This window comes from Pseudopipra pipra, chromosome 11 (assembly GCF_036250125.1).
Source record: "Pseudopipra pipra isolate bDixPip1 chromosome 11, bDixPip1.hap1, whole genome shotgun sequence".
NCBI classification, from domain to species: domain Eukaryota; kingdom Metazoa; phylum Chordata; class Aves; order Passeriformes; family Pipridae; genus Pseudopipra; species Pseudopipra pipra.
The window spans coordinates 11,670,072-11,695,299 of NC_087559.1; the positions used below are offsets into that span (position 1 = coordinate 11,670,072).

The following is a 25,228-nucleotide window of genomic DNA, read 5'->3' on the forward strand; positions in this document are numbered from 1 at the left end:
CGGGGGGCGCTGCGGGCCCCGCGCTGGGCCCGGCGGGCGGCGGCGCCGCCGTGTTTACATCGCCCGGCGCTCCCGCCCCGCCGCCGCCGCTGCCCCTCGGCCCGGCCCGGCCCGGTCCCCGCGGCCGCTCCTCCGCCCTCCGCGTCAATGCGGCGCCGCCGCCCCGCCGCCTGTCCCGGCCATGGACACCAGCGACCTGTTCACCAGCTGCAAGAAGGGCGACGTGAGCCGCGTGCGGTGAGCGGGGCCGGGCCGGGGCCGGGCGGGCAGCGGGTCCCGGCGTCCCCCCCGTACCGACCGCCGGTCACCCGGGCTGCGGGGCCGGGCCTGCCGGGGCGGGTGGGCCTCGCCGGGACGGGTTTACCTGGAGCCCAACCAGGCCTCCCCGGCGGCTTTCGCAGCCTCGGGAAGAGCCGTTTGTTTCTTTAGACGTCAGTGCACTTTGCACCCCGGGGAGCTGGGTGTGCACCGGGGCTTTGCCGGTGTGCTTCGGTTTGTGTGGGGTTTCTGCCGGGTGCCCGAATGTCACTGCGTACCCGCGGTATGGATGCTACTGCCAGTGGCGAATGTCCTTGCACAAGGCTCCTCTCTTCAGCTGCTGTTTCTCTGCTCAAATGGTCTTTGGGTTGGTAGGAAGCTGGATCACTGGGAAGGAATCGTCGTGAAAATGTTTAGACGCCTTGTGCTGTAGACTGTGGGAGAATCTCTGAGAAATACCAGGATGCCAAATTTTAGGTCAAGTCTTCTTGCTCATGTCAAAGCAGCACAGCTCAGCTGCAGTGATTTTGAATCAGGAGACATGGGCTTCTTGTCTGCAGGGCGAAGGGTTGTGGTCATGCAAAGGCCCAGGGTTTACAAAAGACTCTTCTCCTGCATCTCATGGTTTGAGTGTAAGACTTTCCTTCACTTTTTTATCCTAATTGATTTTTGTAATCATGTTAGATCGTAATCGTGCAAGCAGTAAATTGTTTGCAGTTTACTGTAGAAGAAAGGGCCTGGGGGGTGGCCTTGCAGATGTTTAAGATGACCAGTGTAGAAGTGATAATGGAGAAATGGTTTGTCTGAGAATGCTGTCAAAGCAGGGGGGACACGTGGGACTGAGTAGAATGGAGCTGAGTTGATTGGGATTTTGAATGTGGTCAGAGGAACCTGGAGTCTGAGACAGGAAAGATGAAGAGAGTGGAAAGGAGGACTGATGTGGTGGGTGATAAAAAAGCCCAAACTTGAGAATCTTTATGAAGGCTGAGTGGGACTTCTGCATGTGGTGAGCAGAGGTGATTGTTGCAGTAGTTGCGGACAGGCTCTAACAAGAGCCAGGCTGTGTAGGAGATTTGTCTGCAAGGCAAAGCCTGGCTTCTAGATATGCCAGAGAGGGAGTGTTGGCAGCATTTGATCTAGCCTGAATGTGCAGGACAAGAAAGTGGCAGGAATTCAGAGCAGTCTGGAGTGACACTGGTGCTATTGCTTGTGTCCAGAAAAGCAGGATGGGAGACCAGCTTTGGCCTTGTGGAATTAACCACTTATTTGTGAGCATCCAGGCTGTGAACACAGTTGGAGAAAGAGAAGGTACTGCTGAAGTGCTCAGGCTTCTTTTGTGATTACTGACCTGTTAGGGGTGGGTTTGATTCCATTCTTTCCCCATGTACACCACTTAAGATTGAAGGGAGCTGCCAGACCATGCTGCAGAACACCGTTCTTTGGGTTGAAGGTTTGACTGATGCCCCTTCAGCTGTAGGTGACAGCTCCCCAAATCCGATGCAAGATCCTGTCATACCTTTGGAAGTTCCTGTGTGAAGTCAAAGTTACATTTTTGAAAGAAGAGAATGTGACTGACTAACTGCAAGAAGTTGTAACTTTGCTTTCCCTTTTCTTCCAGATACCTTCTTGAACAGCGAGATGTGGAAATTAATGTCCGTGATAAATGGGACAGCACACCCCTGTGAGTGCTGCAGCCTGGAGCGCTAGTTGGGTGGGGTGTAGGGCCTTCAGAGCTCCTTTGCTCTCTCAGCAGCAGCAGCCACGAACACTGTTACAAAATGTCTCAGGTTCTGCTTTTCGGGAGCTTTGGCTACATAGTTCTGCTTCTCTTCTCTGCCAGTGCTGTGCTAAATATATCTTTATCTCCCCATCTGACCGAGGCTTGCTGTAGTGATGCTCAGAAGAGTGGTTCACTTTGTGACCAAATTACCTAGATTAAGCACTCTGTTCTTGGCTAGATTAGACTATTTCCTCATCAAAGTCTATGGGATTCTAGTATCTCTTTTCAGGTGAAGGCGTGGCTTGATGAAATGCAAAGTGACTGTGGGGTCACAGTGTGTCTGGCAAGGCTCTGAACATTCATTAGGTAGTGAGGAATCCCTGTGCAGCTGCTGAGGAGCAGGGTGTGAGCTTTTTACCTCCCCACAACTCTAAAGTGCATTTAGATAGCTGCAGTATATTTGGAGTACAGAATAACTTCCCAAAGTAAATGTAGACTAACATTTGCCTGCTGCAATGCAATTACAGAATCCTCCTAGTTTGTAGGACTGCTTGAGGTGCTTGTGGAAGAGAATGACGAAAGGCTCAGACCACAAAAGAGAAAACAAAACTCATCCTAAGTAGGACTTAGAGGAGTGGATTTGCTGTACATCCAGTGAGTGCTGCTCCCTGCTCATCACAGTGTGCAGCAGTCAGACAGCAGAAGGAGCAAGGAGTGTTTTTAAGAATTCAGTAGAATTGCTGAGTGCCCATGAAATGATCTCCATTAAAATGAGGATGGATTTGGCAGCTGGTGGTGCAGCAGAAGATGCAGGAGCTAGATTGGGACCTTGAGATCTCCTTGCAGTGCCTAGGAGTGCTGAGAACAGATCCTGCTTAGTCTGTTGCTGGGGTCAGACTCCTGTGCTGTTCAGTAGCAACTCCTTACTCCTAAGAGGAGTCATCTTCTAAGCTTCTCAGGGATGCTCTCAGTGCTGTGGTATGTGTACCTTGGTGTGCCTAGAAACTGAATTTTGCTTCCTGCTGTATCTGATTTTCTTTCTCTTGTTATTGTCAGGTATTACGCCTGCCTGTGTGGACATGAGGAGCTTGTACGCTATCTTCTGGCCAATGGTGAGCAAAAGTGTCCTGATTATGGGTGCAGTATCTTTATCCATATGGATCCATTGGGATTGAATATCCTTCTAGCCATCCCTTGTGGAAACTTCTTCTGTTACCACAAACCATTTGATCAGCGATCTCAGGCTACCATGGGAGTCCTGGACACACTTTCACAGTCCCTTTTGCCAGCATTTGCTGCTTGAATTTGCTTCTTGAAATTGATTGAAATTTCTCAATTTGCTTGAAATCCTGAAAATGCACAGAAAGGGAAGCTTTCTTATGGTGGCTCAAGGCAGCACGACTTTCTGAAATCACAGCTGGTGTTTTTTTAGGGTGCATTGCTGTTGGGAGTATGCTGATGTAAGGATTGTGCTTCATATGAAGAATTGTCTGTGTAAAATTTTCTTGTACTGTTCTGATAGCCTGGTTTTGTAAGCAGGATTTAAAGGTGAAATGCAAGGGATTTTGCTAATCTCGAACACAGCAAGACAAATAATCCAGGCCAAGTGCCTGCCCATTTGGTTCCCAGCACCTGAATTCCCTTGGGTAGTGGTGTTGTTCTGGCAGAGGAATCAGAGTACAGAGTCAGATCTCAAAAGGTTTGTCTTTTTTACTGCATTCAAAGCATCTTAATCAACCACTTGTGTAATTCTAAAGTAGCAAAATGCAAATGCCCTCCAAATTTCTAGCAGAGTCTAACCTATAGAGGCATCTTCTGCCTTATGCAAAGCAGAAATGCTTTTTAGGAGGAGCTGTTAACAGTCCAGTAAGTGATCATACTCTTTGTAAAGTAAGATTTGTCTTCCCAGAACACTGCTGGAGCCATGCTGAGAGGCTTAGTACCCAGGTCATTTTATGACAAATGAGTCATGACATCTTCAGAAAGGGATTTGGCTGTGGGACAAGAGCTTTAGGTTGTACACATGTGAGGGAAGCTTAGTTTTTGTAAATATGCTCAGCAGCACAGGGGATCACAGTGAAACATGTCACCAGACAGAAGTCATACTCGTTTAGTGGCCACCTGGGGACACTTGAGAAGGATTTAACTGTGCCTGCTGGCACATACCTGTGGTGGTTTTGCAGGAGCGAAATGTGAGGCCAACACTTTTGATGGGGAGCGTTGTTTGTATGGAGCCCTGAGTGACACCATCCGACGTCTGCTGAAGGAGTACAAACAGATCACAGCAAAGTGCATGAGGAGAGACTACTATGATGTCTTCCTGCAGAGGTAAGCAGATGAGGCATGTGCAGAGCATTCCATCATCCTTCCGTAGCTGCTAACCTGGATATTTGAGCTCTCTGCTAAGGGCAGCTCTGAAAGGCAACTCTGTCTCATTCCTGAGCATGTAGAGCTTCCTAAGGGATGTTCCTTTGTGCCATAAAGGGATGACTTCCAGGTATGTGTGCATATAAAATATAGCCTCCAGTGACTGAGGTACAGACTCCAGAGCCAAAAAAACCTGTTCTTTATAATTCAGAAGCACTAAGCTATCATCTTTGACTGTCAAACCAAAATCAGATCACTAAAACCACATCAGGAATTTAGGATAGATAATATGTCAACTGAAATTAAATTTCAGGCCTGAAGGTGCTATAGCCTGCAAGCGGAGGTTTTCAACACTGATATCAGGTTTCTCATTTGTGAAATATAGAGCACTTTAAGAAGTCTGAAACTCACTCATAGTGACAGCGTTCGGTTCTTTCTTTTTGTTCATTAAAATCTGTTAATTTTAAGATACTTCTGAAAGTTGCCTGTCATACACTGTAGTCTTAGCCTAGACCATGAGTAGCAGCCTAACTTGCTCAGGAGTAGAGGAATAGTGTCAGTCTTTTCTTCTTGCTCTTTCTCTACCCTGGTAGTTCTGATGTTATTGCACAGACTTTTTTTTTTTTTTCCTTTTTATTTCCCATTGGACTGATGTAAAAAACCCCACAAGATTTCAACATTTGTATCTTCAAAATTGGAGAGTTAGTAAGTCCTAGAAAGATCTGACAATCTTTCCATTACTACAGAGTCCCAGTTTCTGAAGCTGTGGGGAAAGAGGGAAGGAAGAAAACTCATTTATCTGAGTAGAATCCAATTCTGGCTTTCAGGGAAGTAAAATTTTGCAGGATGATTTATTGCTGCACTGGTGACTCTGTGGCTCAGATGATGCAGAGTTGAGCTAAAATGTGCTGATTTCTGCTTCTCATTCCAAGCAGACCTTGTGTTAAAATTGAGGCAAAGGGCAACAGTAGGGGGGACAAAAAATAACCCCCTAAGGCTTCTTTTTGGTTTTGGGCAAGATGCTAGTAGGAAGGATGCTCTAGTGGCAGGAGACTGAGATCAGCAATCAAGACTCTGCTCTGACATCATCTCGTAGTGTGACCCCCACACCTTTCTGTGCACCAGCCCTGCTCTCTAGAAGTGTTATGCCTGATGTCCACCTGTTTTGACCTCTTGGGGATGTTTGTGAGGATATATATGCAAGGGGTGATTGGCATTAGGAAACACTGGTGATGGTTACTGTAAACTCTAGAAGAAGCAGTCTTGTTTTTTCCTTTTAAAGGAGGAGGGTATGGGCATGCAGTCATAAAGAATGCTTCACCTCTGATGTGGTAATTGCCTGTTTTTTATACCTGTTACATCCTTCCTTCTTCTGGGGGTGGGTGACATCAAGTCCTCTGCTATTTGTTGCATGGTTAGAGTATGCACACTGATAGTGCCCAGAGAGCAGGAAAGTTGCACCTTACTTTGTAGTGGGGTAATTATTTTTGAAAGTGTGTCCTTCTGCAGAGCTTTTTTGTCATCTGACAAATTAAAAGCAGAATTAACTTTTAGAGATATGTTTGGGGGCAACTAGTTCCACTTTAAAATCTGTTCCCTGCATTCAGGTGGTCCCCTAAGGCAGGAAGGTTTCTTTCTCCAGCCTTCTTGCACTAACAAACTTCTTCGAGTTATCAAAGGAAGGGAGAGATCCCGGTCTAGCGTACGAGTACCAGCCCCAGTGCTGACCTTCTCACTGGTCAGGGAGAGACTGCAATGCCCAGAGGTATTTGTTCATTTAGACCTAATTGTACCATGTCCCCCACCAGCTTTGCTCCATTCTCTCCTGTCTCATTCTCTCTGTGTCCCTCACAGGTTGCTGGAGCAGGGTTACCAAAGCGACATTGTTTTCATTGTTCATGGCAAATCCTTCTGTGCCCATCGCTGCATCCTCAGCGCTCGCAGTGCCTACTTTGCAGAGATGTTTGAGACCAAATGGAAGGGGAAAAATATGATAGTGTTGAAGCATCCACTGGTGAGCAGGATTGTTTTTCCAGTTCTTTCCTTTCTTTTGCTGTTCCAACTACACGAGAAAAGTGAGTACGAAAGACAGTTTGAGGGTTAACTTCCACAGTGAGTAGCTTCTGGATCTCAGAATGACCCAAGTTGAAGAGAAGGGCTTTATGCAGTAAAATAGCATCTTATGTAGATAACAAAAGGCTGCAGACTGCATACTTCCCCTTTGTTCCCTCTGTCACATATCTTAATTGCAATATCAGGTAGCTGTTACCATCTGCCAGCTGCATCACGACCCCACTGTGGGATGAGTTAGGTCTTTCTAATTCCTGGTGGACAGGTGGTCTGTGGTGAAGACATCACCTCCATAATTGGTACTAATTGAGTCCCTTTTGTTGTCTTTGCAGTAATAACTAAATAGGCCATAAGTACATTCCATCCATTAATCACCAATACTCCAGCACGTTTCTCTTGACTCTGGCTGTGCAAAACCTCTTCTAACAAACGTAATTCCAGTTTCTCTGGACATTGCCCTCCTTCCTCTTTGTGCAAGAACAAGTCTTTCCTCTCATATTAAGAAAGGGTGGAAATGTTTATGACCAGTGTAAAGCTGGATTTTACAGAGTCTGTATTACAACCATGTCTTTGGAGCACCTCCATTAGTCGAGTCCCGTCCCCCGAGGCACTTGGGGGATTAGTATCAGTTGATGAGGAGCAAGGAAATTGGGTGCAGTGTGTGAGTTGTTATTTAAGTGGGTTTTTTTGACTATTCGGGATCGTGTTTCAAGCTTGTTATTAAGTTTATGGGAATTCTAACAGTAACTTTCTCATGGTTTTTTTTTGGTTTGTTTGTTTGTTTGTTTTTTAGATTAATCCAGCAGCCTTTGGTGCTCTTCTGCAGTATCTATACACAGGTAAATGACTTACCCTCTAGTGTATGTGTTCATGGCAGGAGGGCAGCTGTCTGTGCCCCTGCCATAGCACTGTTCAAGTGGCCCAGGCTGCACTTAGCACTAGTTTACACTTAGCTGTGTTAGGCTGCACCAGTCACCAACACATCCTCCCTGCTGGCAGAAGGGGAGAATGTGAGCAATCGCCTGCTCTTCCAAATTGTTTGTACCTTTTGCCAGTTGTTTTCCTGCCAGTAACTATACAGTCAATTAAAAACAAAATCAGCTTAGGTTGATTGGTTGGATGGATTTGGAGAATGTATTTTTAACTTAAGGAAGGCAAAGCCAGGTTCCCACATAAAACATTTTCAGTCTGGCAGACCTGAGCAGTGTGTGCTGAACACTTTGACTACACTCTAGTTTTTTTTTTGAACAGAAGTTGATCCCAAACCTTCTCTGAAAATGCCCAGTGTTGTATTGTAGGTATGCTAAGTGCTGAACTATCTCAGGCCAGGAGGGGGTGCCAGAAAGTAACGCTTCCTGCAAGGTTCTCCTTCCCCGGTCCAGTGTGTTCAGAAATGTTCCTTGTCATGTTTTTGGTGATTGTAAAAGATTCTGGGATGACAACTTGTGAGCCTAAAGTCTTCTCTTACCCAAAGCCAGGCAGCCAATGGTGAGAGTCATGCCTGCTGCTGTTGTGCTGCTATTTTTTTCCTTTTCTGAGGGAATTAGACATGTTTTGTATAGCCCATTTGGTCTTTGGACTCTCGAATGAAGCTATTAGGATAGACCCTGGAAAGTGGGAGTGTGAATTAAATGCCAAACTGTGATTGATAAATGGGTAGTGGGGTACCAAGTCTTAGCATCTGGGAGTGAGTCTCAACTGCATGCTGAAAAGTAAGTCAGTGTAACTACTGAATTTCTGTGCCATCAAGTCTTCAGACCATAATTTGCCATTTTTACACCTAATTCCATGGGTTAAAAGACTGCATTCCTTCTTGAAAGGTCGTCTTGATATCGATGTAGAATATGTCAATGATTGCAAGAGGTTAGCCAAGCAGTGTCGGCTGCAGGACCTCATCGATGATTTGGAGACCAAATGTAAAAAAGTCTATGAATTTGGTAAGCATTTTACTTGCTGTTGTCTCTGCTGTGCCTCTGTGCCCTTTCAGGGAGAAACAGGCACGTGTGATGGTGGATGTTTCGTGGTGTCCCTGAGGCTTCCAGAAAATGATTCTGTTGTGGAATTCCCATGTTTGCATGATAGTTTTCAGTCATGGCCTCTCTGTAGAGCAGCTATAGTGGTTTCTGACACATGCATGTTTATCATTTGTATTGAGTGTTTTCATTATAGTGGTAGCAGGACTTTGCTGTGGTTGCCAGACATTCAGTGGAGCATGGTGGGGTATATTGGGAAGTGCCTTTTAGCAGAGAGCTTGTTTAAATCCCTAGGGAGATAAAATATGTACAGTTAAAAGTAATTTTCTGGGTTTATCTGACCCTTAACCAAATTAAAATGTTTGATAATTGGCCCAAAACGGGTGCAGAGGGAGATATAACACTTCTTTTAAAAGCAGAGAAGTATTTCTGAAAGTGTGTGTGTATTAATAACACATGGATGTGCCAAACCTCAAGTGATACAATCCTCTATTTAAGGACTTTTTGTTATCCAAATAGCTTGTGATCTAATCATGACATAAGCTTATTGCATGAAACCCAACACTTGGAATTTATCATCATCTCTTTAGCTCAAGCTAAGGGACACGTGAAGAGGAATCAAAACAGCACAAGTAGGGCAAAGTGGTGTTAGTCATAAAGTAAAAAAAAAATAATCAGGTAACAAAACCTTCAGGCTGAAAACATCTGATTATCATTCCATGCTCTGAGTTAAATCCCTTACTTCAGTCAAGTAAATTTTGGTTTGAGAAGAGACTCCAGTCTGTGGCTTTAAAGTCAATAGCATCTTCTTCCCTGATCTAAGAGGTAAGGGTCTAACTATTCCATCTTTCCCTTTTGAATACCAGTTATGATTATTCAGCCTCCTGAAGTCACAGGGCTCAACTGATAGAGAGAATGCTTCTGGCTCCAGAAATTCCTCATGTACAAATCACATGGAAGATATTACCATGTGTATGTCTCCCCTTGGGCACATGCAGTTGTTTGGTGGTGGTGGGGTACAAGATCACTGAGGTGCAGCTATTCCCATGTAGACCAGGGTGCAAGTCCTTACAGAAGCTGTGTCTTAAGTCTTACTTCTGCCATGTAAACACAAATGTAAACATGGATCTGAAGAGATGAGAAATGGATTTCTTGGTTTCTCGCTACAAAAAGGTAAGGTACTGGTTTGTATTAAATAAGTGGTAGAAAAGGGGAGTGGTGAATGAATATAAAAAAAAACTACTCAGACAATCAGGTAACAAAATTATCTTGTGGCACCTTTTGATGTCAGAGTAATTCAGTGAGATGCTGGAGATCTGTTTTTTCCTTTTTATCTTTTTTCCCAGGATCTAGCTGAGACACTGAAGGCAACCATTCCACCTTAATTCATCTAGTTAAAATCTCATATTGTATTGTGGGAGGAAAATAAGGTGCTTAAATTTGTGAACTTCAGGAAAGCTGACTTCTTGGTGGGGTTTAAAAAGGAAAATGATGAAGTAAAGTTTCAGGTTAGTTGGAAGTTTCTGATACAAGCTCCACTTGGAAATGTAATGCAAATTTCCTGGATGGCATCAGACAAATAATTTAATTTCTGTGTTCTTTGGGATGGGAACAGTTGCTCTTCATTTCTTAGGCCTGACAGAAGACATACTCAATGGGTGGTGTAAAACACTGATGGAAATACTAAGCTTGATTTTTATTATGGTAGGTTGAATTCAAAGGAATAGACAGAACTGCTGATAGGTCTGTTAAAAGTTTGTTTCTTATATCAGATCTCATATGGAAGCCAGGAAAACTTGATTCTGCAGAAATTGTTGTATGTAAGACTTACAGAAGTTGAAAATTGAAAAGATGTTAGATCACGTCATGTTTGGCACTTGACAAAGCATTACTTGGAGTGCATTAGAAACCTCTGCCTGCTCAGAGTGCTTTGTGTGGAATAGACATCTGATTCAGGTCTGCAGAGCAAGGCCATGTCTTGCATCTGTATTATGAAGTTGAAACGTGAAAACAACACTCAAGCCTCTGAAGCTCCACTGGATAATTGCAGTCTCTGCAATCTCATTATCTAGAGTTAATCAGTATTTCAAAAGCACTTAGTATCTTGGTATGCACAGACAGTTTAGGAAGAGGATGACCCAGTGCCTTCTGTTTCACCTGAGATATACTTGGGTGTGAATGCCTGTCTATTTTCCTCCGCATGTGTATTGTGACTGTAATGAGAAAAAAACTATTGCAGTGTTTGGAAGAGCTCGAACAATTTGTCCAGATTAAACCATAATCCTTCCTTTAGAAGCATACATATTAGAAATTAAATGTTTTGCAGTTATTTCGGCAAGTTTTAGGGCAAAGAGGGTGAGAACAAGGTTTGTCATGCTTGCCTTTGTAGCAGAGACACTGACTGTACGGAATCTGTGGTTATAGCTAGTTGTGGCATTGGGAGGAGGATGTGTCTGAGTGTGGCATCATTTTGAAGGGTTTGAGATGGGAGTTTGGTGTGGCTTTTGTGGCTGCATTGGCTCAATTTAAACAGAAGACTACAGAGAAGTATTGAGCAATAAAACCAAGGCAGCTCATGAGGTGGTAGGTGATGTTCAGTGCTGTGCAGCCAGGCTAGACTGGGAAGAAAGACAAAATCCTCCATTCTCAACTTCAGCCATAGTTGGGTTGTTCCCTCAAGCTCCTTGCATTGTTTATGCTGCTTTTTTTAGAGCCCCCTTCGTTCCTCTTTCCTGCAACAAGGTCATGACCCCTACTTCTTGCTTGCAGCCAATAGCTTATTCCTGTTTCACCACTTTGATTTTTGTTGTCTCTGTTAGGAAAGATTTACGTGTGATACCAAATGTTGTTCCCTTGTATTTGAGAGATGCAGTGTCTGAATAGATTTTCTTCTCAGACAGATCACTGTTCTTTTGTGTGTCGCTGTGAAAGGGCATAGATGCTCTGTGGATCCCAAGAGAACTCTTTGCCTTGACTACTGCTTAAAACTTGCTGGGTCCATTAGCACTTAGAGAGCCTGACTGATCTGGTGACTGTTACAGTAAGCACTACAGAAATACAAATGATTCTCTCTGCCAAAAAGAATTTCTAATTTCACAGTGAGAAATTTGCTTCTCTCACACTGGTCTGTAAGTGGACAGGGCTTTTTGAGAAAATGCACTCAGTCTGGTTTGTGTTGGTGCCAGGTCTCCTCTTGGCTTATTTACCTTGGAAGTCATCTATCTGAGGGTAGTGTTTTGTGCTAACAGGGCAGCCTTTCTCCTTGCTGGTGAGCTGTGTGTGTTGCAATCCTGGTACTTGGCTATTTTGTCCTGGTAGATTATCCTTCTCTTTCCAGTAATCTCTCTGGGATATGCAGCCTATTTTGAAGTACAGTGGTGGCATATCTGAAGGGCGAAGCAGTGATGTGGAGGAGGGGGTGGAGAACTTCTTTTGTGGCACATTGTGGTCTTGTTTCACTCACGACCCAATGGAGTCATCCGATGGAGCTCATGTAATGCTATGCAAAATGTCAGGAGAAATGAGGTCTCAAGGTGGCGTGATTCACCTGTGAGGGGTTTTAATGCCATGAATCATACCTGTCAGAAATTTTTCTGAATGCCTCATAGTTAACTCTGCATCTCTCTGGCTCCCAACAGCATCTCAAGCCTTCCTCACCACAACTTTGCATTTTCCGGTGGTACTCTGTGTTATTTCACAAGCTTCTCTATGTACGTGTTCTAGTCCTCACCCCAAACCATGCTGACCTGGATACAAACCTGAGGTGGGGAGCTGTGGGACAGGGGTGGCCAGAAAAAGGAAAGGCTGTGCTGGTGGTGGTATTGCAACACAACAGCAGGGTGTACTTTGAGCTGCTGCTTGTTTGAAGTTAAGATTGGCTTCTGTGAGCTCCATGGGAACTTTGGTCATAGCAAGGCTGCTAAAGTATGACCATGTGTTTTGCTTCCCCTTTATTGGGCTGTTTTATTGAGTAGGCTGATAGGGCAAGACAGTAAGACACACTAAGTGTGAAAAAGGCAAATGAAGTTACTGTCTCTGAATGATTTATTTGAGCTCCTTGGTGGTAGTGATGCTTATTTAACGTTTGCAGAGAACACAGGCACATGCAGCAGTCCGGGTGCTCTGGGAGTCTTTCTGCTTTGGGCATCCACAGATAGAGAGTAGAGGACAGACTTGTGCATGCAGAACTTATTGGCTAAACAGGAAGAAATCCCTTTGTTCCCTGCAGTGAAGTTAAGATGGGACAGCTGAAATGGGACCCATCAGAGCACATGACAGAGCAGAGGGGCATGGAAGCAGAATAATTTTAACTAAGAACTCCCTGGCATGGGCTTCACCTTAGGTGACACTATCAGCAGTAGGGGTGGTCGGCTGGGGAAGGCAGTGTATGAGTGACTCCTACAGGGATGAGGGTATCCTGATCCATGGTCCTCAACTGTACTTGATGACATGGATTGCAAAGAGCAAGTTGGGCTTGAAATATGCCTGTGACAACTTTGTGTTTCCCACAGTTGATATTCCAGCATAAGGAATTAAGTGGAGATTTGAGGAGAGACAACAGTACGTGAGTTCCCCTCTAGCCCTGCTCACCAGCTGTACTGAGGGGTGCTGAGTGTGTGTTTACGTGGAAGAATCGTGTGTGTTTTGCAGTAAAAGCCGCATGGCAATACTGATTTTCCTGGAGTGTCTCTTATCTAAACGGGAGAGAATGTTTATAGAGGAATTTAGGCATCTCTGCTCTCTTTTTTTTTTTTTGCTTCTTCCAGTCTCTTCCAAGCCAGGGACCTGTGTGAAAGTGCTGACGATTGAGCCCACAGGTAACTGCCGGCTGCAGGAAGATCTGGCTCTTCTGGCAGACTGCGCCCTGCCAGCCGAACTGCGGGTAGGGAGCACTTCTACTCCTTCTGCTCTCCGTGGGGCTGGGATATCTGGGCACACGTGTTCGGTTGTGTTTTGCCATTTAGAGTTTAGTGCTTGCCTGTTTTCTTGTGCTCCAAGTGCTGAAAGGCTTTTGTTGCTGGGAAATGCTGTAAAATTGTTTAATGGGGCTGTCAGTGCTGGTCCTTCCCCTCGGATTTTCCCCCCGGCAGGGATCTTGTAAATAAAACCCTTTTCATGTGGTTGGTGGGATTTCCCCAGTGACTGCAATGGGACAAGAGTTGACCCTCAGCTCTTCTCTGTGCCATCTTTCTTGAGAATTAGAAGTGTTTTAGCAGCAGGCATTGGTACCCAAAGGAACATGCAGGTGGAAGGTGGCTTGCTGAGGACTGACACCATGCAGTGGAGAGGTGCTTTCAAACTCTCAAAGTATTTCCAGCAGAAATGTGAGTCCCTCTGAAGAGAATTTAACTTAACTGGCAATAGATCTGCTTTTCCAAACTATGTCTTGACTCTTAGAAATAGCCCCCCAGGTTGATGATGACTGTGTTAAAATACCATCAGTTTTATTAATTAGGATCATATATATGGATCTTCTCTCCCAGTTGTGGAAGAATGAGGATAACTATTAATAGTCCTTATTCTCCCTGCATCTGGTGTTTTCTGTAACATCGTCAGATTCATTTTACTCTTATATATGCCCTTTTTTCCCCTCATTCTCATACCAACCACTGTATTTAATAATGTGGACTCATTTTAGGTGGCTGCTGTGCCAGAGTTCGTATGACTGAGTGATATAGCACAGCTTATTAGCTTTCTTCTTTCTGTCCCCTGCTAAATAGACCTGCCTGGTGCAAGACAGCACATGTGTGTGTCAGTACGTGGGTAAGGTTTCTTACCTTAATAGGCCAATATGTTTTGTACTGGCTTTTTTCAGACATATTTCTTTATAGAGGGAGTTTTTCTCCATCAGGTTTACAATTACCAGTACAGAAATCTTTCCTACATAGCCTGCCTACTCCAAATAACCGTGCATTTGTTTGTGGCTTCCAATATGCTTTTCTGTATGCTTGCAGGTTTTAAAGGGAGGTGATACTATAAGTAAGCCTCAGACTACCTCCCCAGGAATTAAAAAAAACCATAAAGGACCCCAAACAGTGAGATTTACATAAATTTTTAAGTCACTTCACAAATAAAAAGAATACATCCTGTTTGATTGCTTCTTTCCAGATCTTAATGGCTGTTCTAGAGGGTTAGAAACATTTTCCTTTTTAATTCTTTCATGTAGAATAGGAGCTGGAAGGAAAATAGGAAACTTGTAATAATGTAATCATCTGACAGCAGTGTGAATTGTGAACTGTGGTTTGCTTGCTGTGTTCATGGATCAGAATGAAAGCAAGCATTAGAGTTGTTATGGCTGTAGAAGTAAAGAGGGCATGGGCACACATCTGCTCACTAGAGAATTTGTGTGCCATGCACAAAGGTAGATGCTTTGTTTAACCCTGATAAATTCTATAAAATTCTAATTTTTCTCTCTTTTTTTTGTGGTACTTTTTTTGTAACTCTTCATCCTAATGCCATTTATATCTCATCCTAATGTTTCCAGATTGTTAAATTCTGTGAATTAGGCATGTTTTTTCTGGGACAGAGGCATTGCACATCCTCGTTCTTCCAGGGTTTGTTGCTATACAAGGAATATTATACAAACTATATAACTTAAAATGTCAGGGATAACCAAATAGTCATGTACAAACATTCATGTTCTCGAGAGAAACATCCATTATTTTTTTCCAGCCTATGCAGAACAAAATAGGTATTTGGCTTCTGAATAAAAGCCAGAATTTCCAGAATTTGGCAAGAAACATTTGTAGCTGCTGCATGTCATGTAATGCCATATTATATGAAATAGGGATTTGTACAGCTTTCTGTTTCAATATAAACAAATAATTTGCATGTAATGTCTTTGATACTTGAATGATGCAGGAAACTGTGCATCCCAGTTTCATAGTTCAGTAGTATAAAACAATAATGAAAATTTGATATCCAATTACAGTTCATTATTATTTTCTAGGGTGAGAACTATCTATTCTTTGAAATCTTAAACACGTTTATAATTCTGGTAACTTTTTTCTCTTTCCTGTTTATGCTTGGAAGCCTTTTTTGTGTTTTTCAGTGTTTGCTTCTGCAAGTGTTTGTTGTCTCTGTTTTGTTTTTGCAAGTGTGCTTGTGGTCTTTGTTTTGTTTTAAAGTAGTAATGGCCAGGATTTTTCTGACCACAACAGCTGCTTCCTCAGTTTGTTGCAATAAAATTTAGTAGTGACAGATTTAAGTCAAATATCATCAAAAGCCAGGCAGCTGTCAAAAACTATGTGGCTTCCCACTGTCTACCTGCCTGACTCTTCATGTCATGTCTGCCAGGTGACCTCTGAGTTAGAAACTCTAGGGCTTCCAGTATATGAGACTGTAGGCACATGGTTTTCTTGTGATTGTTTTTCAATTACCTTTTAACTGAGATCTTATGTTCCAAACCAAGATGAAATCAGACCTAAAAGGATCAGAGCTTGCCACGAAATAAATACTGTTCTTTATTTATATTGTCAGTTGGTGTGACTGCCAAAAAGTGACCATTTTTCACTTTTGGGGTAAAACTAAGTCTTGCAATGTGTAGGAAGAACAGTTTGAAACAAGTAGATGGGTTCCATTATGTCTGACTCTGCACCTGTGTACTGGGGTTGTCCATGACATTTACTCCTGTGCTTTGCTTCGCCCATTTGGCAGAGGCAGATTAACTGAACTATTTACAACATGCTTCCAGTTTAGTTTTTTTTTGTATCCGATCCACTTGCATCTGGTTATGAGCTGCTAATCTTCTCTTGGATCACTAACCCCTGTATTTTGTGTTGTAATTTATTTACAATTTTCTTGCTGAGATAATCTGGCCAAGGTACAAATTGCTGCCACTGATTTGTTTTGTATGTTTTTGCCTTCAGCAACATTTCTATTTAAGCTCTAATAGGAAATCTGTAGCGGTGAAGACTTGATCCTCCACATGTGATGACTGCAAGATGCTGTGAATATTCCAGCAGTCTTATGCTGTAGAGTGTTGAGAATTTTTCTGTGTGGTGATTGAGTTATGTGGAATGTGTTTGCACTTCATAGGTTAGACTGTGTTGTGCTTCCTGGGCAGCATACTTGACTTTGGCAGCTGTGCTTTGCCTGGACAGAGGCATGTGAAGAAGGTTGTATGAATAGAGGTAGTGGGAGGAATAAGCCAATTTTCTGCAGGGAGATCCTGAAAGGGAGATTGAATTCCTCAAGCACGACAAGGGAGGAGAGTAGAAGTAGTAGAGGCTTGAAAGGGGAGTAAAAGGGAAAATTCTGCAAAGCCACTTCATGCAGAATGGGAGAGACAAAGACAGGAACCTACTTTTATAGTAGAACTGGATATGACTCTGTAAACCTGAGCATCAGAGTGGGGACCAGGCAAGGCTAGAGGCAGAAAATTTAACCCAGAAGAGTTTGTAATCAGGGAGACAAACTCTGAGACAAATAAAACTCCAATGTCCATTCCAGAGGGATAGATTCCTTTTAGATATTTACTTTTGAACAGTGAAAGGAGAGCAAAGAAGGGATGCACGTAGGAGATGAGGAGTTTGTCTCAATTCCTGTGCCACAGAGCAGCATCTTATCAAAGCCTGTTTATGGGTTTGCTTTACCTGTGACGTGCCTCCGAATTTGTAACCTTCGACGTCATGTCAGAATTTCTAGGAGAGGACATGGAAGCTGTCACACAGGGTGGGGATAGCAGCAAGGCAAACAGAGCAGGCAGTTGGATTATGATGCTGGTGTTTTTAATGCATTGCACAGAGTGAGGCTGCAGGTTCACAGACCGTGGCTGGAACCAAGGACCAAAGCCTTGAAACATGAGACACAGATAACAATAAAATAGCAGCATGGAGAATCTACAGACGGGACAATCTGATCTCATCTTCAGTGCTGGAGGTGCCCTTTGTGTTACAGCTGTATGAAAAGCAGGTGATAGATCATGTGGGCAGCATTCCTTGAATTGCTGCATCTCTTCTGGAACAGGAGTTTCCCAGTGGAGCAGGACTCAAAGGAGAGAGGTGCTATGGAGAACCAGCATTACTGTGACAGCCATGTGCACGATTTGAATGTCACTGGGCTTTTCCTTTGATTAGGAATCAGAAGCTGCCAAGTGTTGTTGTGGACAAAGGGTTTGGTAAATGGGTCCAGATTGCCATGTTCACTGGTGGCGTGAGTTTTTGCCAGCTTGGTGCCTTGCCACATCCGAGAACCTGTTTTGTGAGAAACCTCACTGGACGTGAGCTGAGCTTGGCCGAGAGCACCAACCCAGTGTGTTGTTGCAGGCTGTGTCTTTGTTGCAGGCTGCTCGGGAGGGAGGAGTCACCTGGCTCTTCAGTAAAACTGAAGGTCAGTTGCTTTCAGTCAGGATGGAGGCAGGCATGTTGGAAATGGTGCTTAGGTAGTCTCTGATTGTGAGACTGATCATTATGGTCAGCCTGGGGTTTTCCCAGGTGCAAACTTGGGTGTAGTTTTCCTGGATGAGACAGAGCAGGAATAAACTCCTCGGCCCAGATAGCTCAGGGGCGTGTGCTTGGAAAGGAAGAACCAGGGGAAACTTTTGTTTCCAGAGATTGTCTTGGTTACATGACTGTGAATATAAACTTTTTTTTTTGGTTACAATTTAATTACCCTATATATAGGATAAGGTGAAAGTGAAAATATTTGGAAGTGTCACTTTAAAGTAATATAAGGCCAACAGATTCTTTTTTGTGTTTGTCTGCTGTCATGGTTGGCATGTGGGACTGGGTGGAGGTGTGTTGGTGTTAAAATAATTCACTAGAGTATTAATACTGCAACAACACTGTTTTTGGCTGCAAATCAAAGCAGAAATCTGAAATATGCTTTAGCAGTGTTGGATTATTCAAGTGAGGCAGTAATTGTAGCCAAACCATTTCAAACTGGTGTATACATCGATGTAATCTATATTTTACTACATATACACAGTAAAAAGGCTAGTCCTAAACCATTACATGCCTCCACTTGGTTATCTGCCTTGTTAAATGGCGCAGAAACTCTTTCCAGAGGATCATGACGTTTCCATGGATAACGGAGGCAGCTGTAACTTGTACCAGGAATACCTCTATCAGGAGTGCAAGTTCTCCAGTTCCTCACATTGAAATATGTGTTCAGAGCATCTCTGGTGCTCTGCACTGTGCTGAAGGAATAGGTGGATGGTGGTTTCCTCCTTGAGTCCAAACCTGGGACCAGGAGCGTGTTTAAAGCATGAATGTTTTAGGCAGGTGTTTCTGGTTTTTCTTCTTAGGTTGGTTTTGGGGAGTTGCCGTTTGACAGCACCGACAACTTTAACAGCTGTCCTGATGTGTGTTTCCGGGTGGAAGATTACAACTTCTTGTGCCATAAGGTATGTGCTTCTGCTCTACTTCCTTCTCCTCCCCTTTTGCTGAGACTCTGGTCTACCTGTGCCCTCCCTCCTTTTATGCTGGATACACTCTGCAGGAGCAGCATTGCCTCATCAGTTGCAAAACCAAAAGCGTTACTGCAGCTGGAAAACTACATTTAAAGCATTTAAACCAAGCAGCAAACCTTGCCTTTCTTGCAGAGATGAGTAGATAAATTGTATAGATTTGGCTACAGCGTTCACAGCTGAAAAATCTCCTGCTGCTTGTGAGTTCAGTGTCTGGAGACTGGAGTTTTGATCTGCAGGTGAACAGCAGTAAGAATAGATTTTGAGATCCAACCTCCAACTCAAGATCTTGCCCTAATGTCATGCTATTTTCAAATCTCTTAAGTTTGCGATTTGTGTTTTTGGTTCTGAGAGTAGGCATATATAGAAATAAGGTATGGAAAAATGTTGGAGATGTAGCTTCAAAATAAAGGGAAAATCAGATTTACAGGGTCTGAACTTCTGAAACATCTTTCAGCTGCTCCAGTAGCCAGTTGGGAGTGCCCTTTGGTTTGGTGCAGTGAGTTTTGGTTTTTTCCCCTCTCCAGGCATTTTTCTGTGGTCGCAGTGATTATTTCAAAGCCCTCCTTGAAGACCATTTCAGTGAGAGTGAGGAGCTGCAGACACAGCCCAGCATCCCTGTGGTGACGCTCCACAACATCTCAGAAGACATCTTCATCCGGGTCCTCTACTACATCTACAGTGATGATACAGAGGTGAGACCAGCCATTGGTCCTTTCCTTCTGTGCTGGTTAGTGCTGAGATGTTTTCAGCAGTGTTTTTCTACAACATCTGGAGCAGGGTGTGTGTGTGTATTCTTAAATTCCACTGACCTAGTCTGCTACCTCGCTTTTGTCTCAGGAACCAACATACTGGGACATACTGTTAGCCAGGCAGGGTTTTAGTTCATATGCATGATGCTTATGAGCAAATCCCTATTCTTTTATCACATAATAAAAATCTGGAAATTAGGATGCACGTTGTTCATTGACATGATAAATGCAGGGCGTTGCAGCTTTCCCTCTTTGGCTCTGTGGCAGGATAAGGGGAGCAGCTGCCAGTAGATGGCAGATTGAACACATTTGGAGATGTGGAAGGGCTGAGAGATTTTGCTTATTTACTCTTGGCATCATAGCCTACTTTTCCATTTGTAGCAAGTCATTATTTCCAGAGTTATTTATTGCTAGGGTAGGCAGAGGTTCCTCTGGGAGACCAACGCCTTGCTGTGCTCAGTATTGAAGGCAGTAACAAAATGGCCCTAACCCACCTAGTTTTCAGCCTAATGGAAGCTGCAGCAAATAGCAGCATTTAATTAGTTTCCTGCTTTGGTTTTGTGGCAAATGCTGTCAGCAAGATCTTGCTACAAGATCTGAGAACACATTCTGCCATTAGGGCAATGATCAGAGACGCTGCTGCACCTGCCAGTGTCACTTCTCCCAAGCAGTGTTTGTGCTCTGGGGTAGGTGCCACATGCAGGGAGTGCACACAGCTGTGACCTTGTTTCTGCTGAGCTGTTCACCTCCAGGCAGTGGTAGGGAGAGATGTTTGGCAGGCAGCAAGGGCAGGATTGCCATTTATATGCCAGAGAGCAGATCCTTCACTTGTCTGCACTCTTCCCTCAGCCACGTGCTGAAGGGGCAGGCAGAGGGGGAAAGAAGCTGCTTGGGGTTGTGGACTTGTGACTGCACTGCAGCGTGACCCTGTTCCCTTGCACCTCTCCAGTCTGCTTGCCCTCCTCGTGATGACTCACAGGAAGGATGTTTCCAAACAGCTATTCCTTTCCAAGGGGTGCCTCAGCTGTCCTGTCTGGGCTGGAAGCAGGAGGACAGACCAACAATGAGTAGGAGTTGAAAGGATCTTGGTCATGTGGTTTCTGTGCAGAATGAAACTTGGGTTTCAAACTGAGCAGCCAAGCTATGAACCTCTGCAGACAGTTCACCCCTCATGAGAAACTGCCAGGAAAAATGGTCAGGAAAATAGGAATATAGCTCAAGTTCCACACTTACATATGGAGTGTTCTCCCTGCCCTGCAATTCTCAAACCAAGTATCAGCATTCTCACTTGCATGTTTCTTTTTCCAAATGATTTATGGTGTCTCTCTGCCATATAGTAGTGACAGTGTTTGCAGTTGTGGGGAAGAGTGTGTGCAGAGGACATAAAGGGCTCCAGGCACAAAGAGAAATTGCTGATCAGAATACTTGTGGGGGCTCAAGGGCAGCTTTTGCAGGAATGTTTGCCAGGTTTGTCCTTGATCAAGCAGTTGGAGGCTACAGCCATCAATACTGCTGACTCAAATGCCTCCAACTCCTGAGGTTCCTGGAGCTTATGAAGGGACAAAGCAGCATTTGATTAATAACCCCAAGAACTTTGTTACCCCACTGTGCATACAGGCCTCGTGGTGTGACTCTTGTACATCTTGCATTCTTCTGCACAGCTGCTGCAGGGTGTTACACAGCTGAGGCACTTGCTGTGAGCTCTCTCCAAACACGGGTGCAAACAGCTGTGGGGGAAGAAATAATCTGCTGTTTGTGGTTGTCAGAGTGAGCAACTGAGCAACCACATGTGTGGATGTGGACAGCAGTGTGTTTGCTGCTGGCTGGTTATCACGGCAGTGGCCCACGCTGCAGCCAGTTACCATTGCTCAATCCAGACCAGTGTGGTTTGGTCTCTATGAGCAAGGGACCTCACCTCCTCCACGGCCAGGGCATGCTGCATCCTGCAAATCTGCTGTCAAAATGGATGTGGGGAGCTGTGCTCTTTGCAATCCACAGAAGCAGGAACAGAGAGGCTCTAGTTCCAGGTTAGTGACGCAGATGGCTGACTAAAATAGGATTTGCCCGGCCAGGGGGAAGAGACTGAGTGAAGCTGGAGGTGGTTTCTCTGACATTATCTACAGCATTTTTATCCTCAGATCACTTGCAAGTATCCAAGAGGGAAATGGGAGGGTGGTTCTCTAGCTCAAGAACCTGAAAATGTTAAAGACCATTCACAATAGTTCAAATTTGAGCATCTAATGCATGAATTTAATTCACTTTGAATTCCTGTTAAAGCTTCAGTAGTATTTGATGTGCGAAATATGTTCCTTACCTGGCTGGGCCTGACTTACAGTTTATTTGGGGTACAATTTTTTGTCCTTAGGTGTACCCCTGTGCCAGGGAGGTTGTGCTGGCTGAGTTAGCAGAGCCAGTCTGAGCAAGGAACTTAAAAGAATTTTGCGTGTTTTTCACAAGATGTGAGTCCAGCAGTATAAAATGGGAGCAAAAACGTGGGGATAAGGTTCTCTGTCCTGCCAGTCTGTTCTGTTTGTCTCTTTGAAGTACATCTGGTAAAAGCTACCTCCTTCCACTGCTACACTGAACATTTCTTAGGAGCCAGTTTTCAGGTGCACTGCAGTGTTTCAACACTGCCCTGTGCTTAGCTAGAGGGGTTATGTGCAGCATGAGAAACTTCCTGCTGCATTTTGAACCCCTCTGTGGTAGGAATGGGAGACCCAGCCCGAAAGATTTAGCTCCTGTCTCTCCATAGTTAGCACTTGTCCAGTAATGGGCCAAACAACACTTTAGTTTGCCAGAGACAAGTCATGTGCTTAGAGCCGGACAGTAATTCTCCTTTTTTCATTACCAGCTGTCCCCAGAAAACGCCTATGACGTGCTGTGTGTGGCAGACATGTACCTGCTGCCTGGGCTCAAGCGCCTGTGTGGCAGGACCCTGGCCCAGATCCTCGATGAGGACAACATCATCAGCATCTGGAGGATCGCAAAGCTGTTCCAGCTGACCCGGCTGGAGGACCAGTGCACGGAGTACATGGCAAAGATCATTGAGAAGGTACCAAAACACTCCCCGTGGCACTGACCACATGTGCTCATAAATCTAACTGCACAGTGAGCCATAGAGACAACAGATTTTATGGTTGTACTTTGGTCTGTACTAAATGGTTGCCTGCTCTGGATTAATGTGTTTCCTGAAAATGTGCATCAGTTAAGTAGCAAAGCACATGGTGAGTTAGAACAGAGGAGGAGTGTGGCAGTACCTGATGTCACCACAGTAAGCCACATGCTGGTGGCTGTCTAGCACATCTCTGTGGACTGTGGGGTGAAAAACCTGCCCAAAAAGCTCTGCAAGTACCAGGGGCAGGTGATTTTCATGGAACTATCAGTCATTGTGCCCAGAGTGTTGACTGAATACACAAGCTTCAGCCTGGAGAACCCAATGGCGTGTGCAGGGAAGGTCTGTTCAGGAAATGTTTTTCAGTTTTGCTGGAGGTAGTTCTTCCTGGCATAATGCTCTAGAAAGGAGAAATCAATGCGATCTGTAATCTCCAGGATGACAAACCAAATATTAGGGGTTTGCGCAGGGGAAATTGGCTATTGAACAGCAAGAAGTAATGAATTTAACACTGAAGTTTTCTTTATGGGGCTCCATTTAAGTGTTACCCTTAGTGATTACAGCTCGAAGTTTCAGGACTCGTGGAGAAAGTTGCCATATGGATGGATAAACTAGAATCTATGGAGTGTTTTTAACCTGAGGCAGATCTTTATAAATGGCTCATACAGTTTGCATGGGAATGTAACATTTTCACCTACAGCTTAAAAGGTGTGAAATTATTTTTGGCATGTGAAAACAGTGAAGGAAATGATTCTGGGGCTGTTACTTTGTTCAGTGCATAGCTTGCACTGAGGTTCTGGCTTCTGAAAAAGCTGCTGAACGTCCCAAGTAGTGGCTGGGGTAGGGCTTTACTTGTGTGTTCCCCTTGCATTCCCCATCTCTAGCTTGAGTGGGAGCCTTTGGACCCAGAACTGGCAATGTGCCTTCCTAAGGGTGTTGGCACAGACAGAGCCACCCCAGCTGTTCAGACATCAGCCCTTGCCAGCATCTTGTGGAGATGCACTGATGGCAGCAGGGAGAGATTTTGGCAGTGTGGTAGCAGAGCAGAGCTCAGCAACCTGCTGAGTTCAGTGGGCACAGTTCAGTAGCGCAGACAGACGGAAGCTGCCTCTCACCCTTCAGCTCACCACATGTTCCTGGGGAACCTGATGGAGAATCATTCATGGGTGACCCAATTCTGTCAGGGTGGGCACAGAGCAGAGCAGCTGCCTTGCTGGTGGTGGTGGGGCTGAGTCATTGTGGGAGGATAGTCATCTATGGCTCCTAGTTCTGAACTGGGCACAAGCACCCACTGGCTTGTCTGCTACGAGACTTTTCCCCAAAGTGTCTGGCAACATCTCCTGGTTCCTGCTGAGGACCTTTCTCGGGGAATATTGTGTATATTCTTGTGCCCCAATACCAAGGCTAGGGCTGCTTAGTTAGAGAGTGTTACAGTGTGCTGTTGGAGGTGCAGATTGCTTAAAGTTGTGACTGTTTATTGTTGGAGTATTGTTGGAGTATCCTTAGAATGGATGGCAGGATGCATCTCCAAGTGGTGTCTGGAGGAGATATAGGAAGATTTGGGTCTCCATGTACCCTTAGCATTCCTTTTTTTTCTCCGGGATCCTTTAACAGTGGCTGAGACCATTATCCCAACCCTTTATATCTCTTTACCTGTCTTCTTGTCTTCCTAATGGTTCTTTTGTCCATCCTGTCCAGCTGGTGGAGTTGGAGGAGTTTGCGGCTGCTGTGAAGGAGAACGCGGAGGCTGTGGAGGAGCGGCAGGAGACTGACTCCATTCCTCTGGTCGATGACATCCGCTTCCACATCACCAGCAATGTGCAGACTTACAGTGCCATTGAGGAAGCCAACCAGAAACTTGAAGCTCTGGAAAACCTCCTGGCCAGTATAGGGCTTGAGTGCTGATGAGTGCAAGCCCTGCTTGTCATATGCAGCCTGCGTAGCCCTCACTGGGTTGGCTCGGAGTGCAAGAACATCCCAGTCTGAATGTTCCTCTTCTCATTCTTTGTCCTCCTTCCCATCCACTTTCAGGCATGATTTCTTTTTAATTTATTTATGTCTGGACATTTGCGTTTCTGGTTTGTGTTTGGTTTTATTTTGGTTTTTGTTTCTCCTTTCAGAAGCAGCTCCCAGAGCTCATCCCAAATCGTAGCTGCTCCTTTTTACAACACAGTGCAGACAGGAGACTGTGAGCTGTTGGGGGTGGTGATGGAGCTGTTTTGGGGACTTCTACTGCCTGGGGTTAGGACCCATCCTGCTCTGTTGCCCAACAACACACTTCTGAAACTGGCTCATGCCAGAATATTTGTTGAATTACCACCAGCAGAGGAAGAAAACTGGATTAAACTCTCCAAATAAGTATATGAGAAGGGAGGTCAGCACTGTCACTGTCAGCATTTTAAGACTGGCAGAGGTGGGTAGTGCTTCCCCACCAGGGACACAGGGGTACTTGGCTATGTAGAAGGCACTGTCTTCACCTGCTATTTTAGTTCTTAGATGAAAAAACCCTAACAAAACAAAACAAAGTAATTTCCAAGTCTTCCCTAGCATTTCATTGCTTTGAAGTGC

At 44.6% G+C, this 25,228-nt stretch overlaps 1 protein-coding gene across 1 annotated transcript; it reads left to right on the plus strand.

Annotated features, from left to right (window-relative positions):
• The first annotated feature begins 53 nt into the window (after window positions 1–53).
• On the plus strand, window positions 54–24,724 carry ABTB1 (ankyrin repeat and BTB domain containing 1). The gene is made up of 12 exons (XM_064667509.1): window positions 54–237; window positions 1,877–1,939; window positions 3,035–3,090; window positions 4,162–4,306; window positions 6,200–6,359; window positions 7,209–7,254; window positions 8,236–8,352; window positions 13,155–13,270; window positions 18,635–18,733; window positions 19,324–19,491; window positions 22,400–22,600; window positions 24,359–24,724. The coding sequence occupies exons 1-12, from the start codon at window positions 182–184 to the stop codon at window positions 24,563–24,565; spliced, it is 1,434 nt and encodes a 477-aa protein (XP_064523579.1). The 5' UTR covers window positions 54–181; the 3' UTR covers window positions 24,566–24,724.
• Window positions 24,725–25,228: the final 504 nt, after the last annotated feature.

Excerpts from the sequence above, each read along its gene's own strand:
- ABTB1 (XM_064667509.1), top strand. The coding sequence starts at position 182 with ATGGACACCAGCGACCTGTTCACCAGCTGCAAGAAGGGCGACGTGAGC. Across the intron at positions 4,307-6,199 it reads TATGATGTCTTCCTGCAGAG|GTTGCTGGAGCAGGGTTACC; the intron begins GTAAGCAGATGA and ends TGTCCCTCACAG. Across the intron at positions 7,255-8,235 it reads TCTGCAGTATCTATACACAG|GTCGTCTTGATATCGATGTA; the intron begins GTAAATGACTTA and ends CCTTCTTGAAAG.